At 44.9% G+C, this 18,366-nt stretch overlaps 1 protein-coding gene across 2 annotated transcripts; it reads left to right on the top strand.

Annotated features, from left to right (window-relative positions):
* The first annotated feature begins 1,982 nt into the window (after positions 1–1,982).
* ENTPD6 (ectonucleoside triphosphate diphosphohydrolase 6) lies at positions 1,983–17,872 on the top strand. 2 transcript variants are annotated; one of them, XM_066993504.1, is made up of 14 exons: positions 1,983–2,142; positions 4,265–4,605; positions 5,945–6,021; positions 6,809–6,952; positions 7,881–7,956; positions 9,568–9,603; positions 10,740–10,828; positions 12,185–12,264; positions 12,885–12,949; positions 13,297–13,398; positions 13,896–14,036; positions 14,931–14,987; positions 16,076–16,188; positions 16,431–17,872. In XM_066993504.1, the coding sequence occupies exons 2-14, from the start codon at positions 4,347–4,349 to the stop codon at positions 16,518–16,520; spliced, it is 1,329 nt and encodes a 442-aa protein (XP_066849605.1). In that variant the 5' UTR covers positions 1,983–2,142; positions 4,265–4,346; the 3' UTR covers positions 16,521–17,872. The 2 variants fall into 2 exon arrangements, with proteins under 2 accessions (XP_066849605.1, XP_066849606.1); XM_066993505.1 differs by lacking the exon at positions 1,983–2,142 and adding an exon at positions 2,883–3,500.
* The last annotated feature ends 494 nt before the right edge of the window (positions 17,873–18,366 follow it).

The following is an 18,366-nucleotide window of genomic DNA, read 5'->3' as shown; positions in this document are numbered from 1 at the left end:
CAGCGCTCTTTCCAACAGTGGGATCTTTCAGCACAGATGCCTGCACCTGCACAGCACTGTAGGAGAAACAGCAGAGCTCAGTGGAAGATAGGAGCCTCTCGCACACAGCAAACAGCATTGTGGCACGAATGGCTGCTCTGCATCTGATTTCCAAACATCAGTTTTCTCTTTTTTTCATGTCTGTGTTTCCTGCTGAACCTTCACGTATCCTTGCTCCAAAAACAATGCTCTTAATTCTTCCAGATTGGGTGGATTGGCAAGCTGCTGCAGAAGTAATTTTAGCTGGTGAAAGACAAAGTGACTTATGTGGAAGAAAGCCACTAAGAAACTTACTCAAGCAGAAAAAATTAAAACCTCTAGAGGAAAAAATAAAGCAATCTTCTGATGGAGTCATTTGCTTACTCTCTGCCTAGAACACAGCTGGATAAAACTTGCAAGCGACAAGTTCTCGTCATGACAGGATCTAACAAGAAAAGCTGAGGGTTTGTAGCTATCCTATCAGTCATCTATTTGATGACCTTATTCTGCGGGAACTGAGAGTCAAAAGAGCTACTTGCTGGACTTGAATACATTGCAGTCCATAGTTACTTTCCATACATATTTTCCTTCCGTATAAGAATTCTTACCCTACGCTTGTAGGGATTTCTGTGAATACATATACATTATGTGCACCAAAAACATGGGGATGGGAACTGGAGAGCTGTACCTGAGCTTCTGATCAGGAAGCAAAAAGGGCCCGGTGTTTACTGGGAATGACTCACCATTTGCAAACGTTGCTAAAGGATTTATTTGCAAAACCAACCATTGTGTCAGCTTGATCAACATATTGGCACATAGGACATGAAAACTGTCTGCAAATTATCTCAGAAGAACTTCCTCAAGTTAATCAGTCGCCTCCAGCTGCCCACTTGACACATAGGCCTGAATCCCTGTCATGGGCTGTCCTGGGCTGGCTGCCAGACACTCAGCCAGCGACTGCCTCGCTCTCCCTCCTCAACAGGACAGGGAGAGGAAATAAGAAAAAGCTTCTGGGTTGAGATAAAGATGGGGAGATCACTTACCAATTATCATCACAGACAAAACAGTCTTGACTCGTGGGAAATCAATTTATTGCCAATTACAATAGATGTGGATGGTAAGAAACAAAGATGACATTAAAACAAGATTTTCCCCTCACCCCTCTGCCCAAGGCTCAGCTTTACCCCTTCATTCCTGACTCCTCATCCTCCCTCCCACCTTGAGTGGGACAATGGAGAACGGGACATTGAGGTCAGTCCATAACAGCTCCTCTCTGCCCGTTCCTTCCTCCTCACATTTTTCCTCCACTTGAGAGTGGGTCTTCTCCATGGTCTGCAGTCCTTCAGGAAAAATCTGTCCCAGTGTGGGCTCTCCACTGGCTGCAGTCCCTTCAGAAAACAGTCAACTACTCCAGGATGGAGTCCTCCATGGTTACACAGTGGATACCAGCTCCACAGATCATGGGATGGCTGAGGTGGGAAGGGACCTCTGGGGCCATCTGGCCCAACCCCTGCTCAAGCAGGGCCACCCAGAGCTGCTTGCCCAGGACCACGTCCAGGTGGTTCTGAAGATCTCCAAGGAGGAGACCCCACAGCCTCTGTGGGCAGCCTGTGCCAGGGCTCTGTGACTTGCACAGCGAAGGGAGCGTTTCCTGATGGTCAGGGGGAACCTCCTGCGCTCCAGTTTGTGCCCACTGCCTCTTGTCCCGGCACTGGGCACCGCTGCACAGAGCCTGGCTCTGTCCTCCTTGCCTTCAGGGATTTATACACGCTGATGGATCCCCTTCGGCTCTCTCCACGCTGACCAGCCCCAGCTCGCTCAGCCTCCCCCACAGGCGAGGCGTTCCAGCACTGCGGGCGTGCTGAGCAGGGAAGGACCAGCCCCATCCCCCTGCCGGCAGCACGCTGCCTAACGCCCCCCAGGCCACCATTAGCCTTTTCAGTGGCCAGGGCGCGCCTCAGGCTCGTGTCCAGCCGGGTGCCCGCCACCCCCCAGACGCCCTGCGCCCACCCAGCCGCCCCCTGGCAGCAGCCCCCCGCTGCCCTCAGCCGCCACCACAGCCGGCAGGGCGCGCAGGCGCAGTGGCGGCGGTGTCGCCATGGCGGAGCCGGCGGTGGCGGCGGTGTGAGTGCGGCCGGGCGGGCAGCGCGGGGCGGGGGGGGCAGCGGGCCGGGCCGGGGCGGAGGGGCCGCCGGTGCCACCGGGCCCTGCCGGGCCACCTGCGGGTGGTGGCGGCGGGTCGGGGCCCTCCGGCCTCTCGGGGCTCTGTAGGCAGCGGCGAGAGAAGGCTTTCCCCTGAGAGCGGGGTTAATGGTCCCCCTGCCCGTCAGGGAGACGCGAGGGGGCTGCTGCTTCCTCTCCTGTTACTGCCTCATCCTCCCTTCTCCTCACACAGACCGCGTTCTGCACAGCGGGCCGGGATCCTGCTGCTTTCCTTTCAGGACATGCTTGTAGCCCTCTGGCACTTAGAGCCAGCGGAGGCCTTTCTTGGACCGGGAGGGTTGGAATAATCGCCCGGATATGTGCAAGGGTTGTCACCCACATCTGCTAGTGCAAGCCAGAAAGAGCTTTCTCTTCTTTCTTTTCTTTTCTTTCTTTTCCTTCCTTCCTTCCTTCCTTCCTTCCTTCCTTCCTTCCTTCCTTCCTTCCTTCCTTCCTTCCTTCCTTCCTTCCTTCCTTCCTTTTCCTTCTTCTTTCTTTCCTTCCTTCTTTCTTTCTTTTCTTTTTTCTTTCTTTCTTTCTTTCTTTCTTTCTTTCTTTCTTTCTTTCTTTCTTTCTTTCTTTCTTTCTTTCTGTTTTTTCTCTCTTTCTCTATTTCTTTCTCTTTCTTTCTTTCTTTTTCTTTCCTTTCTTTCTTTTTCAACACCATTTCCCCAGTTTCTCTTCTGCAGCACTCCACGGTTCCTCTTCCCCTCTACCTGCTCTTCACCCATATTTGTGCCTTTGGTCTTGCCTCCCTCCATTTTTATAAAATCCTCTCCTAGCTGTTTTTGACAATGTACCGTGATCACCTTGAATTTAATTCCTCCCTCTCACGCCCTCTGTATATCTCCTGAATTCCTGTCATCAGCAGATTACATCTGTCAAAACCATGTTTAAGTCAACTTCGTCAACTAGTTTGCTTTCTCTTCTTCATTACACTGTCAAAAAATTAATAATGGAATTTTCTCCCCATAAATCACTGATGACTTTGTTTTAATCATCTGATTGCCTACATGGGCACTTGTGTATTTGTTGCGTTGTGCTTTCCTGCTGGGTCTTTCCTGGTGTTGGAGCTGGGGGTCCAGGCTGATTTCCCGGATCTTCCTCCTTGCCTGTTAAACACCAAATTAAAATTGTCCTTGTCTGGTCTCGTGGGACCTCCTTCACCATCCAGGAACTAACAAAGATAACTGCAAACGATTCAGTTTGCCCACAGAGGCTGTGGGATCTCCATCCTTGGAGGTTTTCAAGATCCGATGGGATAAAGCCCTGAGCAACCGGTGGGTCCCCATAGCTGCCTGTGCTTTGAGCAGGAGGTTGGACACGAGACCTCTGGAGGTTCCTTCCCACCTCAGTTACTGTGTGTAGCTTTTCTGAACTCTCCTTCCTCTATTCTTTCTTAGGCCTCAGCAGCAATGGAAAAAATTATATATTTATGCTGTTTCGTGTCGTAAAATTAGCTGTAGATCTCAGCGACCTGCTGAAGGAGGATGGACATGTTCCTTCTGAACTATTAGGAAAGTGGTGTGTGATGTTGGCACCCAGCTGCCACGGAGGCATTCGATGGCTGGAACGGGCGACGTGAGAGAAGAGGGATTTTGCTGCTAGGTTCAGTTTTACAAGCGATTCGTAGGGTAATCCCAGCTCTTTGAATGCAGCATTCTGCATCGTCCTGCTGGGGTAATTTTGCACATCTAACTGCAAGTTGCCCTGGATTAGTCAAGCTAGATTAGAGCACTGAAGACAGCAGCTGTCTCACGCTAGATGCTGAAGGAGCTGAAGGCATAAATCCTTTTATGTGCAAGCAGTAGTCTGTCACTCTGCATGTAAGGTTTTTCACCAGGCTCTTTGTTGCAGTGGATAATTGCTTGCTCTGACAGTCATTCCCAACTTTATCACTAACAGTTAAGTATTTAACTAACTCTCAAGTCAAGTTTATTCCTGTAAGTCCCTTATCAAATAACCATCATGCTCTTAGATCTTTTTATAATACCTTCTATAGCTTTAGAAAGTAAAACGCAGCTTTCTTTTCTGTTGGATGTAGGAGTGATGTGGAAACCACCTGTTCTGTGTGAGACAGAAGAAATAGAACATTTGGTAACAGGAAGAAACAAAAGACCTGATAAATGGAAGCCATGAAGATATCAAAGCGGTTCTTTGCTTTTGGGATTTTGGCATGCATCGCTATTTATGTCGCATACATGAAATGGCACTTGGATTCCAAACCGGTTGTGGGAGCAACAGAAGGAGTTGCTGAAAGCAGGAGAGAGAAACTGAGCCATCAAGCACTGACCACAGACCTCTCGGTCTTTTATGGAATCATGTTTGACGCAGGAAGCACAGGAACCCGCATCCATATTTTTAAATTTACACAGCAGCCTAAAGGTATGGCCTGCACACTGCACAATAGACAAATTCTTCTATAAATTATGGAGCAGCTTATTGATGATTCTATTCGTGGGAGTACTTGAACAAATGCACTTCAGCTCTTTCCGGAGAGCCATCAGGAAGTGCATTATGATTTGAGCATGTGGGTCTGGATGAAATTTATTGTGAAAATGTTCAACAAGGGGGAAAACGCAGTAATGTCAGAATGGTAACTAAATAGCTGCTGTACCTTTGGAACACATCTTAAAGAAAAGCAGTTTTTATCACGATATTTGTGGGCGAGAGGAGCAAGTTCAAAGTGCCTCATTCCCCCAGATTTTCAGCATGAGGTTGTTGGCTCTCTCTAGTTCCTAGCAGTGAGCTGCTTCTCTCTGCGTTGTCTGGCTTAGTGGCACTAAACTTTGTCTTGGCTTCAGTGGCACTTCCCTGTTGGATTAAAATCGCTGTGTATTGCATTTAGACAAAATTTTTGCTGAGAACCAAGACAGAAGTTGGCTGTAAAGCTCCAGTTTTCCTCTGGAGTTGTAAGCTTCATTTGTTTATGTGTTGTCAGCTCCTGTTTGTGAAACTTGTAAAGATGAAAGAAACAATGTGAACGCTTAAGTAGGTGATGTGGAGGATGTTTTTAACAGGTAGTAGTGTGGTATATGGTGTGTTTGGCCTTTGGGGAGCACCGTAGGTTTGCAGGATGGACTAGTGTAAGGCCTAGCCACCAAAGGTGTTAAACAACAGTCCACACATGGACTGCGTTTGTTCTTCTTTCAGTGTACTCCCAAACCTCTGCTTCTCTCTAAACAGAATTCCAGAATATATTGCAGGAAACTTCATGGAGTGTAGTTGGGTACGAGAGGGGGATGCTGTCAAGTTCATGGTGTTTTGCTTGCAGATTTCCAAAATACTTAGGGCTGGCTTCCTCTGCCGCCATTGAAAATGGTGGGAAAACTTCCACTGACTTCTGCTGGAGTCAAGTTTAGGCAGAACAGAGCATGCTGGAATGTGTGGCCTTTGTTACCCATGTAGTTTGGAAAGCTGCACATGGCAGGGGTAAGGGCTTGAAGAGAACGTGTACCCATCTGATACATTTGTCTGATGTGCATAAAGAATATGTGCGTGGTGGGCACCAGCACGATCGTGGCTTTAACTAATGGTTTTGTGGAGAGGTAATTCCACAGCAGGGGCTGTGTTCAAAGGTCGGGCGGCCTTTGATCGTTCATTAGGCAGAGGCTTCAGTTGACTCTCGTTAGCACATAATGATGTAATTTGTAAAGTGGTTTTGGCTTTGTGCATGCAAAATGATTTGTGCTAGTACTTATTTTGGAACACTGCTTTTGAACAGAGACTCCCAAATTAACCCATGAGACGTTTAAAGCGCTGAAGCCAGGCCTGTCTGCATATGCTGATGATGTCGAAAAGGTAATTTTGTTTCTATTACTGTAAAAGCATGTGCACCAAAGCGTGCTGCTCTTGATATGAACAGCAATTCACACCTTGCCGTGGTACAATATGCTGAACTGTCTCAGTTCAGTCTCCAAATGGTACAAACTCACAGCAGAAGTTGGTCGATGCTCAGAAGATCAAGGAGCAGAACACATCTAGTTCTGCTTGGTGATGTTAATTAAACACAGCAGATGTTTCTTACCGTCTTAAGATTTCCTGTGTGCTTAAGAATATGACAAAAGAGCCATGTTGGATTGGAGCGGAGCCTTCTCCAAAAGTGACCAGAAGTGGATTCTCAGGGAAAGAGTCAAAAAAACAGGCCGAGTATTAAGTGACTTCTCTCCTGTCTTCCTTACCTTCTGGCTCACAGGGATTTAAGGAATTCCTGAGCCAGACATGCACCCGGCTCATATTGTTTTGCTGGCTCCGAAGGGCTTTTTCCCCAGGGATTTGTCGCATTGCTTTTTAAACCTTCTGTAGCCCGAACATTCAATTTTGGTACTGCTTGGCACATGGCACAGTTTGAGAAAGTGACTTTTCCTGTTTGTCTTTGACCTGTTGCTGGATAATCCCAGTTATATCCGCCAGTTCTTACTCCGTGAGTCATCCGCTTTCTCCTGATCCCTTGTGATGTTTACTTGTCCCTGTTCCGCATTTACAGTGAATCATATCTCTGATCACCCTTTTGCCCTTCAGAGAAAGGCAAATCTTAAGGGTTTCTAAGATGGGCTTTGGTTGGGGGTTGTTCTTTCTCTGCTCACAGAGTGGCCAGGGAATAAAAGAGCTCCTGGAGGTGGCAAAGAAGGAAGTTCCTACGGAGCTGTGGAAGTTTACTCCTCTGGTCCTGAAAGCGACAGCTGGCCTACGGCTGCTGCCGGGAGAAAAGGCTCAGAAATTGCTGGATAAGGTACTGTTTCTTATCTTTCGGTTTGCTTTCCAGAAATTTTATGACAAAAATTGGTCCCTTCAGCGTAAAGTATATACTCCTTTATCCTTATGTACATTAGTCACTCCTATCACTTTACTCTGAAAGCAGTATATAGTCACCTGATCTCGGATGAGTCCGGAGTGAGAAATGCTATGAGTACAAACACAGAGGAATGATGACAGCTCCAAATATGCATGGAGATGACATGAAACATAATAAGTGTAATGAGATACTTCTAACAGTCATCACAGGCTTGTTCTTAGTGCGTGGGTTTGTTGGTGGTTTTGACCAGAATCCTGCTTTTCTGAGAAGATCTTTCTCATTTTGCCATGTTATCTGCTGTGTTATCAGCCTGCTGCTGCAAGATTCCTCTGCTTTATGTTGATTAGAATAGTGTATATTGTATTTAAAGGCATATAAAATGTTTAGTATTTTAAAATATTATAAAAATAAAATATTATGTCCTAGACCTTACAGCTGCTGGAGAAGTTATTGCTTGTACCCTAATTGTACTCTTTTTTCTAAGCAATGATTGGAGGGAAGAAATGTGGTGTGGTTGAAACCAATGTCTAGATTGTTCTCTGCTGCTTACAAGCTGCTCTGTTCTTTTTCCACACTGAATTTCATCTGGAACTGCTGCAATTGTTGCTTTAGAAGACCCCAGAAATGCAGGGCTTTGCTGCCTCATGTAGGGTGCAGTACAGAAAGCCTCTAACAGCCAACATGCTCGTGTTAAAAAAGCCATTCCCTGGTGTAGTCCCAAAGTTATTGTCCCTAGTAGTTGTTGGCTGTGATTTCTGGCCCAAGAAAAGGAACAGTTGTGTAAAGCCAGGTTTGTTTTTTTTTAAATTGCTTTTCAACTGAAAAAAAAAGCTTTCTCTGAGCATAACTTTTCTTTGAACTACAGGTGAAGGAGATTTTTCAGGCTTCCCCCTTCTTTGTGAGGGACAACTGTGTGTCGATAATGAACGGAACTGATGAAGGTAGGTTAACTTCTGAAGAACTTTTTTGCAATCCTGGAGATTCCTGCTGCGCTGTGGCAGGTCCCCACTGACCGTACTAGGAACCCGTATGTAGGAGATTTGATACAATTTTTATACTGCCTCAGACAGTGCCTGCCAAAGAGATTTTGTGCTATATTTTCCAATGTGAAGTCCTTCACTGCATCCTGATTTTCAAAGCTCTGATTACCAGGCAATTCCTGTGGGAATTGCAGTAAGCACTTCTGGAAGGTTCTCTGTGTATCTGCTTGTTGAGGTGGTCTTCAACACCTCCTGTTTTTGTACGCCCTGCTTTTGACAATGCTCATCTGAGCTTTCTGGAAGTATTTGGTCTTAATGTTAATTAAAACTGATCTTATGAGTGTGATTGTGAATTGAACCTGAAAAAAAAAACACGTTACATAGAGAAAATATATATTGAAGTAAGTGGATGTTCATCAAAAAAGGCTGAGCACAGAACCCAGAATCAGTCTTGACTTAAAGTAATTCAAAGAAACATGTCTACATTCTGGGTAACTTAGTGTTGAAGTGTGTTTTTAATCTGCTTAGAAACCAGACTTTAAAGTAGTTGCTGCTCCAGAGCTGTTTATGAGTTTCTTTTTTACTGCTTAATGGAAGAAAGACATTGTAATTCTTTTCATTTTAAGTTCATTAATAGCTCTGACAGCCTTGGTTCAGCCAAGGGTTGAAGTGGACCTCGTTCCCTAGCGTGCCTTAGTTTTAACCAAATGGATAAATACTTTAATTTGTTAACATAAGGGCCATTAGTTCACCTAATTCATGGAGAAAAAGTTTAGAAAACAAGAAAAGGACAGCAACAGTGCAGTTCACGGAAATGCTTTGAGGGAATAGGAAAAAATAAAGCACTGAAAAGATAAAAATTCTTAGTATTCAAAAGGAAAATTGTATGCCTAACATCACACAAAAGCCTACTGGTGGGTATTTTCCTAGCAAATGAACAATGTGAGAGTTTGTCATTTCCTTATTTTTTAGCTAAGAACTGAAGCCACTCTAATAGAGCCTTTGGGACTTCTCACCTAAGTGTTTGGCCTGTGAAGTACAGAGTTCTCCAGACATTTCATATATGGGGCTTCTCTTCCTATTACCACATAAACTCTGGTATGGAAGGCCACTCTCCTTGCTCAAGGCTGTAATCTTGGTTTATGACAGCCATTGACAGTTGCGGAAACACTGGCTTTGGGGCGGGCTGGGTCAGGGTAGCCCAGCAGAGCCAGTCCTGTTTGCCTCTCTCGAAGGTCCTTCTTTCTAGGTGTCCTTTGGAGTCTTTGCATTAGAAATCCTCCTTTTGTCAAAGGGGGCAAGGGAGCTTGTGGTAGGTGCTTCTCTGATGTCTCTTTCTATGGTTGCATGACAAGCTCTGGTTTGCTGATTATTTTGTTTAGACGGTGGAGTGAAACTGAGAAAACTTTAAAATACCTCCAAGTGAAACAGATACTAAAGCCGGAAGACCTAGTAATATGGCTCATCTTAATGGTTACTGTTGTCATATAAAATGAAGTTACATGCTGTAACAGTGCATCTTCTGATATTATGTGATCTAACCGTGCCTCTTCTGAATCTTTTCCTTGTTAGGTATTTCAGCCTGGATCACAATAAATTTTTTAACAGGTATGTTTTCATGAGTATGTGTCTAAAAATATGACTGATGCTGTGAAATTCATACTGTTTACTGCCCCTGTATAATATTTGCTCATTCGTTGGAAGGGTCTGGAAATAAGTCACCAGTTGTTTTTGGCCTGCCCCATTTAAGTAATTAAGATTTTGGCCATTTGCTTGATAGAATGAGGAATTTAATCCCTTTTCCTAGACGTTCATGTAGCCTTTCTTTTAATTCCCTGTAAGGTACCAGAGCATTTTATTCCTTTTTATAGTCTGCCACTAGCTCTGCATAAATTTTTGATGTGGATATTGTAGATCTGCCTGGCAGCTGCACAGTGTGAAAGTAAGTGCTGTTGGTGCTTCCTTACGTATTTATAACAGAAATACAGTTAAGTGTTTACACTGGTGAGATAGAAAAGGGTAGCTGAAGAAAAAAATTAAACTGAAGCCCTCTCTGACAATAAGCAAACCAGTCTGCCACCCAAGCACTCTGTTCAGCACAGTGTGCGGAGCATTATGACAAGTGCTATAAATCTTTTTATGCTCAAAGGAAGTATCAGAAAGGTCAGAGATCTTCAAACATTAGCTCTCATGAGGTGTATACTGTGGTACTTGGCACAAACTGATCTTGTCAGGAAGGTGTATTTGAAGGATCTGAGAAGAACTGGATTTAAAAGGGAAGAAAGGTCTGGGACGGCAGCAGGAAGAATCCTGAGAGAGCTAGTCTATTAAGCCAGCTCTTTTCAGTCTGTTCTCCCCTTGGCCGTAGGAATCTGCAAAATACTGCTGTGGGATCTGGGAGAGATGGCCAGGAAAACCACATTCCTTTGTATTTCAAAGTGGTTACCAGAGTAAAGTTTGCAAAAAGGTGCTTGCATCCAGTGAAGAATGTTTAGGAATCCAATAACCAAAGCTGCTGGAATTAGGGCATGAGCAGCCACCAGAGAAATAATAGTCACTTGGAAGATTTTCAGGTCACCCTGATAAAGCACAATTAAGTGACGATGTTATAATCTAGTGCTGGCTGGAAGCTGACAGATGGAGTTGGATTGCCGTCTTTCTTTACAGCTGTACTTCTGGTTTTATTCCTTGCCAGTTTCTCACAGCGCCCACTATGCCTTTCTCTGTTCTGTCACGCATTTTAGGTAGCTTAGATGACCCGCAGAGGAGAAGTGTAGGAATGCTGGATTTGGGTGGCGGATCAACACAGATCACCTTCCTCCCACACGCCGAGGTAATGGGAACGTGCAGCACGCTGTAGGGAAATGGTGGTGCACAAATCAGTAACTGCTCGGTTTTATTTCCCTTGGACACATGCCAAGGGGTTGTCAGTGTAACATAAAGCCATGCTTCTGACAGAAAAACCTGTATCGGTTGGTCACATATGCCTTGTTACAGTCGGTGACAGAGACACGCGCAACTCTCTGTCAGTCCTCTTGCTCCAGCTCCGTGGGTCCGTGCATGTGGTGAATGCCAGGGCTGCTTTATATAGGAGAAAATGCAATGTCCTGAGCATCTTAATCCTTCACACTCAGTTTGTGCTGCTTATAGTGACCTCAAAGGCAATGCTGTTAGTGAATCCAAGTCCATTTGGCTTATATTGTGTTCTAAGAACAGAATTAGATGCATTAGATGTTTGTTTGTGGCTTTCCTGAGTTTACTCAGTTGCAAATGAATGCTTTATAAAGAGGAGCATGAATTATGCAGTTAGAAGCACATGCTGATGTTTTTCATCTCAGCTTCCTCTTACGGCATTAGTATAGGTGTTCTGTGAGCAGGAAGTCCTGTGGATATGGAATAGCAAGGTCCTGGCCCGATCAGAGATCCTGTTTGTAGTAAAGCTGCACAGAAGCAGAGGATAAGGCTGCTGTTTCTAGTGTGCCGGCCCGGGCTGATCAGGACATTGTGCTCTCACAGAAGAATGCCAGGGAATGTGAAGAGTCCTGGGTGTGGAAATTCTGGAGTTAGACATGGTGTTAAGATATGAGCAGCTAGGCATGAGCTGCCTGAGCTGTGTTCCCCATAAATGCGCTGGTGGCGGTGGTGCACTTGGGGAACAGGCTGCACAGTGCTTTAGACAATCGTCCTTTCATTTCTTCAGACCACAGGCTGGTCCTCACTCTGTTCCTTGGCAAGAACAGTGATGTGCTTTTCCTCCGGCCTGTGGAAGTTCACAGCTGAATTCACTGGAGTAGGAAGTTAACGCGTGCCTGGTTTACTTATTATTTTGCACAGTTTCCCCTAGTAGTGATCCTGTGAAGAGGCAGTTTCTGTAGCATCTTGACAAAACCAGTTAAGAGCTGTAATAAGGACTCCTTATAATTAAAATAATTCTTTTACAGATGAGTTTGGTGTAGACACACCTAGAAATGTAACCAGTTTGGACTGTCACGTAAAGTCACTATTTTAGCTCCAGTTTTTTGGTTATCTCATGTATCAAAGGTCAAATGGAGATACATGCAAATTCTTCGTTTCTCTGTGAACCATGCTAGGATTGTTTCGTGTATTTCCTAAGGTTTTGGAAGATTGTCTTGTTGATGTCTGCTGTTGCTGGCTGAAACCTTGCTGTGACATCTTTTTTTCCCTCCAGGCAACTCTCCAGACATCACCAGCTGGCCATACAACTTCATTTCAGATGTTTAACAGCACCTACAAGCTGTATTCATACAGGTTAGTCGTGGTAAGAAGAGGTACTGTAAAAGTAGGAGCTTTCTTTGAAGCCAGCGAGATCTAGGTGTTTTGCTGAAGTGCACTTGAGTCCTGAGAAGAAGTGGGTGAGCCTGAGCCAAGTCACTGTCCACACAAGCTGACGAGGGGGCGGTTATGCAGAACAACAGGCAGATAAGCAGTCTGATGGCTGAGAAAGTGATGGGCTCTAATTCTGCTCCTGGCTTTGAAGCTGCCTGTCCGCCCAAAGCTTTGGGCAGAGGGAAGCAGATTCTTCCCACCTACATTTGCTGTGGGATGTGTTGGGGCTTGGAAAGAGTCCATGCTGGAGGTTGTGTGGCCTTTGAGGAGTGCAGGAGAAAGGTTAGGGGAAGCATTCCCAGCCTTTAAAGAGACATTATAGTTGACAGCTATTCCCTGTGCTTTTTCAAGGAGAGGTTATCCCTCTGGGTAAGGATAATATCACAGTGGGTTGTCACACTGTTCCCCTTATGCATTAGCTGCTGACTTGAGCCTTTTTGCTGGGACCACAAAGAGGAGGCAGGCATGTCCCGGCCAAGTTGTCGGTGGAGTATCAGAGGAAGGGTGTTTGTTGTTCACAGAGGCTTTTTTTCCCTTTGCAGTTACCTGGGACTCGGGCTGATGTCAGCAAGGCTCGCCATTTTAGGAGGAGTTGAGGGAAAACCCTGTAAGTTCCGGGCACTCTTCAAGTCTTGGCTCTGAGCACAGCGTGCATTGCACTATTGTGGGGGAAAAGGGTTGTCTGTCCTCTTCCTACTGGGCTGAAGGTGCCCGAGTGCTGTGTGCATTCCTGTCACCGTAGCTGAGTGTGTTTGAGACGAATGCAGGAGGTGATGCTGCTAGATCCCAGGAGACGTGGATGTTTGCCAGCCTTAGGGGGGCGTGGGACACTTGAGCCATGGCTGGGGCTTAGAGGTGCATTGCTGAGGATGTGGGACAGTATGAAGCAGGACTGGGGATCTAAAATTAACTCCGTGCGTTTTTCTCTAACGTGGCTTTGTTTTACTTCTGCAGTAGGGGAAGGTGAGGAATTGATCAGCCCTTGTTTACCACCTGGTTTCAAATCTGAATGGCAACATGCTGAGATAGTGTACAAAATTAAAGGACAGAAGGCAGGTATAGTAATTTATCGCTCTCTCTTCCTATCTAGGCCAGCATGCTAGTAGAAGATTATTTAAAATTATATGCCCTCAGCTTCTTGGAAAGATACTAAATTCTCCGTCTGTGTACTCCTCTGTCTGGCTTTCTCTTGACATGCTGTTAAAGAGATTCTGCAGCTCTTGCCTCTCGCGCTGTGGTATGTCTGCCCAGTCAGTAAATCTGTTAGTAGTACTGCAGATGGAGCTGAGCGCTCCCTGAATTCTTTTCAAAGTCCTTCTGCCTCAAATGGTGTTGTTCGTCTCTGATCTATCACATACTTGGTCCCGGACTGAGGATGGTCAGTTACCGCTTGGAGAAAATGCAGGTGTGTCGTTTCAGTCCTCTGTGAAGAGCCTGTAAGAAATGAAGAAGCGCTGTTGTGCGAAAGGGAGCCTGTCTCCTTGCAGATCCTGAAGAAATTTTGCGTTTAAGTGTCTACCTATACTATGCTGGGTGTCTTTGCATTCTTTCAGGTGAGCCTCTGTATGAGTCTTGTTCTAACAAAGTGGCGAAGATGCTCTACAAGAAGGTGCATAAAGCTGAGGAAGTGAAGGACTTGGATTTTTATGCTTTCTCCTACTACTATGACCGTGCAGCAGAGGTTGGTCTCATAGGTATGTTTGCTCCTGTTTTCATTTCATTTTAAATGACAGATCTTGGAAGAAATGGTAGCAGTGATACACATCACAACGCTGTGGTAAGCTCTCATGGCTACCACAGTGCATTGGTCTCGAGTGAATATTGAACGTTGTTGCATTTCTTTACAGAAGGGACTGGAGATGTGATATAGGACCTCCAACTTTTTGTAGTTTTTCAAACAAGCTGTCTGCATTTCAGAAATGATTGGTGTCTGATTACAGTCCAAAATAGAAAAAAGACTTCACGATGATATGAAAAAACTTGCTAGCTTTTTTCTTGGGCAGTAGAGGAGACTGGACTTGCTCTCTTGGGCTGACCTTTTTAGATGGAGTAAATATTTTCAGATAGTTCAACATGTATTCAGAATGAATCCCATCTCTTTTCCAGTGGTACGCTGGTGTGCACAAGGCTGTCACATTTAGTAGCAGAAAGCAGGCGGTGGGATCTCAAGCTAGTGTGGACAAACTTACTCCCTCCTCAGCCACTTTGTTTTATGAATAATTTCACATTTAATATGTTGCAGAGCACCACTGCCCTGTCAGATCTGGTCAAAGGTGTTAGCTGGGTTCAGGCATTACAGGACAGGGCAGCATAGACATGGGGCAATGTGAGGAGGTCTTTAAATTCTGTTTTTATATGAAAATAGTTTTAGGAAAGAAAGTTCCACGTAGAATTAGGTTTTCAAGCTATACTAAGAATCTTAAATAAATGTTTCTATACCTTTAAAGCCAATGCGAGTTTTGTCATTGATTTCAGTTGGCTCAAGGCTTATTTCCAAAGTCTGTACAAATGTCTTTTACAACTTGAGTCTACTACTGCCTTTATACAAAAAAACGTTAAACATACCATGATTTTTTTTTCTCTGTTAGATAAAGAAAAAGGAGGAAGCTTAACTGTCAATGACTTTGAAATTGCAGCTAAGTATGGTGAGTAAAAGATGCAATCAAACAGGACTGGTAATTGTGTGTAAATTCATACCCAGGTGGCAAATGCGTGACATGCTAAGAAGACTGATTTTTTATTTCAAGTAAATATTCAGCACCTCTCTCCATAGCACCTCTGCTGATTTGTGTGATTTGTATTTCTGAAAATATCAACCTTTTTTTTTTTTTGAGATTTAGTTTTCTTGTAATACATTTAAAAACCCTCTTGGGAATTACTAACAAACTTGTCAGTTAACAGTTATCCTGAAGCCATGCTTGCAGAATAAATGTGGGAGTTCTCATCATGTTAGCCTAATCCATTCTAATCTTGTTTATTTTTTCAATTTTTCTCATGATTTGTTCGTATATTTGATTGTTAATTGAAAAGGGGAGGAAAATGATTCATAGCCTTTTTTGCTTCACCAGCTGCAGAGAGAACTGCCTCCTCAGATTTGCAAATGTAATCATGTTTTTGTTTGTTTGTTTGTTTTTAATAGTACAGACTCAGGCCTTGATCAAACTAACTTGTGACTTTTCGGTAAACTTTCTGAGTGACTGAACAATTGTTGCAGTTCTTATTTCTGGACTATCTTCTGAGAAAGGAAGTGGTTTTTATTTATTTATTTATTTATTTTTAAACAGTTGAATGTTTACGCTCAAGAAATTTTTTAGTAGGAAGAGCACAACTATCTGTTAAGCATTCAAGCTTTATTGAGATAGGGATGAAATTTTTCACAACGCTTGTTTTTCCAAGCTGCTGACATCTTTTTTTTTCAGTAAAAAGCAGATGTGATCACACTTGAGGTTGCTGATATTTAAGAGATTTAAAGTAGGTAGGATAAAAGTGGGAGGCCCTTTTTGTCCTTGCCCTGATAAGTACAAGAAACTCAAATGTCTTTGTGGAGACAGAATGCCTTGCTTTTCCTTCCTGTGTGCCAAAACTCTTGGGCTTCTGCAAACACGTGCATGCTATTTTAATGTCATTTTAATGGGTTCCATTACTGTGGAACACAAATTACAAGAGGTGTTTTTTAAGGATTTGTTTGAGGTTTTTCAAAGCTAGGTTGATACACTGCTTTCTTTGTCTTCAGTGTGTAAAACCATGGAAATCAGCCCTGGAAGCAGCCCTTTTCTCTGCATGGACCTCACATACATCACCTTCCTCCTGCAAGAACTGGGCTTCCCGAAGACCCAAGTCTTTAAGGTAATGCACAAAAACAGATTGCTGGGAAGAGTGGGCAGAAGACGCCAAGGCGTTAGTCATCATGCCAGTAGCTTGGTCCCTGGTTTCCTTTCTTGCTACAACGCATGCGCTGTGACTGAGGTGGGGCAACACTGCCCCCACAACTGTGATAACCAGTTGTGATAACCTTCAGCACTATATTTATCTTGCATACTTCTGTCAGAGAATTGTGTTTAAAAAACTTCTTTTTTTTTTCCCTTCAGCTTGCCCGGAAAATCAACAACGTTGAAACAAGCTGGGCGTTGGGAGCCACTTTCCATTACATTGACTCACTCAATAGACTGCAGTACTAAAGCTCTTGAAGGCAATTTTGGGAACCTCAGGTTCTGGAAAACCAACACAGGAGAATCTGTAGAACGGGTCTGGTTTTGGCTTCCGGAGTCCATTGGGACGTTACCATAAGCTAGGCCCCTTCCCTCCCACCCCCTGCGAGGTCCCCTCCATCACTTGCTCTTTTTTACAGTGCACAGTGCAGTATCTAAAGAAGCCTTGATTGTACAGCATCTGCAGTCAACTTGATGCAAAACTGCATCATCATTGAAGGAAAACCAGGACACCTGCAGGACATCTATGATCTCTATGAGAAAACCACACCTTTTTGGAATATGCCTGTACTATTTGCTTGTACTGTGCTGGTCAGTGTAGGAAATAGTCACTCCAGAGGGAACTCTTTACTGTCCTGATTTCAGGGTGTTTTTTTCCTGTTTGTCAGCAGTTTCCAGTGATAATTATTTTTATTTTACTACTTACATGTTTGAAAATGAACTCATCCGTATGTGTGAAGACAATGCATTTACATGGCTGTGCTGCTGACAGGCTGCAGCTGAGAAACGCTGTGTGGAAGTTTCAGCTCTGCTTTTCACTTGCTGGACTAGCAAAGCTCAGGAGCACTATTGAAGCTGCATACAAACAGGCACGAATCAGAGCCTGTATGCCCTGTAGGGTTAATGCCTACAGCCTCAAGTTGGTGTGTTGGCTGTTGGGAGATTGGTGGTGGAAGACAACACCAGATGTGCTGGATCAAGATGAGCACCGTCTGGAAGTTTGGTACGGGGCTGAGGATGGAATTGACAGTTTTGGAGTAGGTCAGCATAAGATCCATAAACAAGATGCAGCCACAAAAAAGAAACCCTGAGCACAGCTTATTGGACCTCACAGGCATTTGTGCCTTGGCAAGGCTTATGCAGGGCCCAGGATAAATGGTGTTTTGGGTGCCACTTCCTGCAGACGCATCTCACTTTGATAAATGAATGTATTGTCGTTGCACTGAGCTGTGGCAGGGTAGCTGCAATGCACCACTCCAGCAGTGTCCTGGACACAGGCTGGGAGTGATCTCAGAGGCAGCACGAGCTGGAGAGCACATGCTGCGCTGCTTGTAATCCGACCGTGGAATTGTGTTGTATTTGTATGGATGTTTAGGCAGACCTGAGTGGTCGTTAGGGGCTGTAAAAGAGCCCAGCCTGCAGGAGAGCCAGCAGCGTGTGCCCTGGTGCGTGGGCTCTCATGGACTTAGCCCTGTCCTTTTCCCGGGGCAGCGAGACACAATATAGGTGTGCATGGCTGCTGGCTCTGCAGCTGAGCCTGTGGGGGACATTTGAACCCCCCCCTACTGACAATAAACCTCCAATTAAAAATGAAGACCTGGTGCTGGTGGTGTGACTTTTAGTGCCAAAACCTGGCAGACCCCACAAGGTGGGGGGGTTGAAAAACACATGCCCTCACACCTTTCCATCCCCTGCGTGCCATTCCCATCCCCTTGGGGAATTCCAGTCCCCTCAGGCCATCCCTGCTGTCTCACACCATCCCCATTACCCTCACACCATCCCTGTCCCCTCACACTATCCCTTCCTTCATGACACCCATGTCCCTTCATACCACCCCTGTCTCTCATGCCACCTCTGTCCCCCTCACACCACAGAATCACAGAATCATCTGGGTTGGAAGAGACGTCCAAGGTCACCGAGTCCAACCTCTGAGCTAACACTAACAAGTCCTCCACTAAACCATATCACTAAGCTCTACATCTAAACGTCTTTTAAAGACCTCCAGGGATGGTGACTCAACCACCTCCCTGGGCAGCCCATTCCAGTGCCTAACAACCCTTTCAGTAAAGAAGTTCTTCCTAATATCCAACCTAAA

Source organism: Anser cygnoides, chromosome 3 (assembly GCF_040182565.1).
Source record: "Anser cygnoides isolate HZ-2024a breed goose chromosome 3, Taihu_goose_T2T_genome, whole genome shotgun sequence".
Taxonomy (NCBI): Eukaryota; Metazoa; Chordata; class Aves; order Anseriformes; family Anatidae; genus Anser; species Anser cygnoides.
Note: the sequence above shows the minus strand (reverse complement) of the source record. Positions and strands in the feature narration are given on the sequence as shown.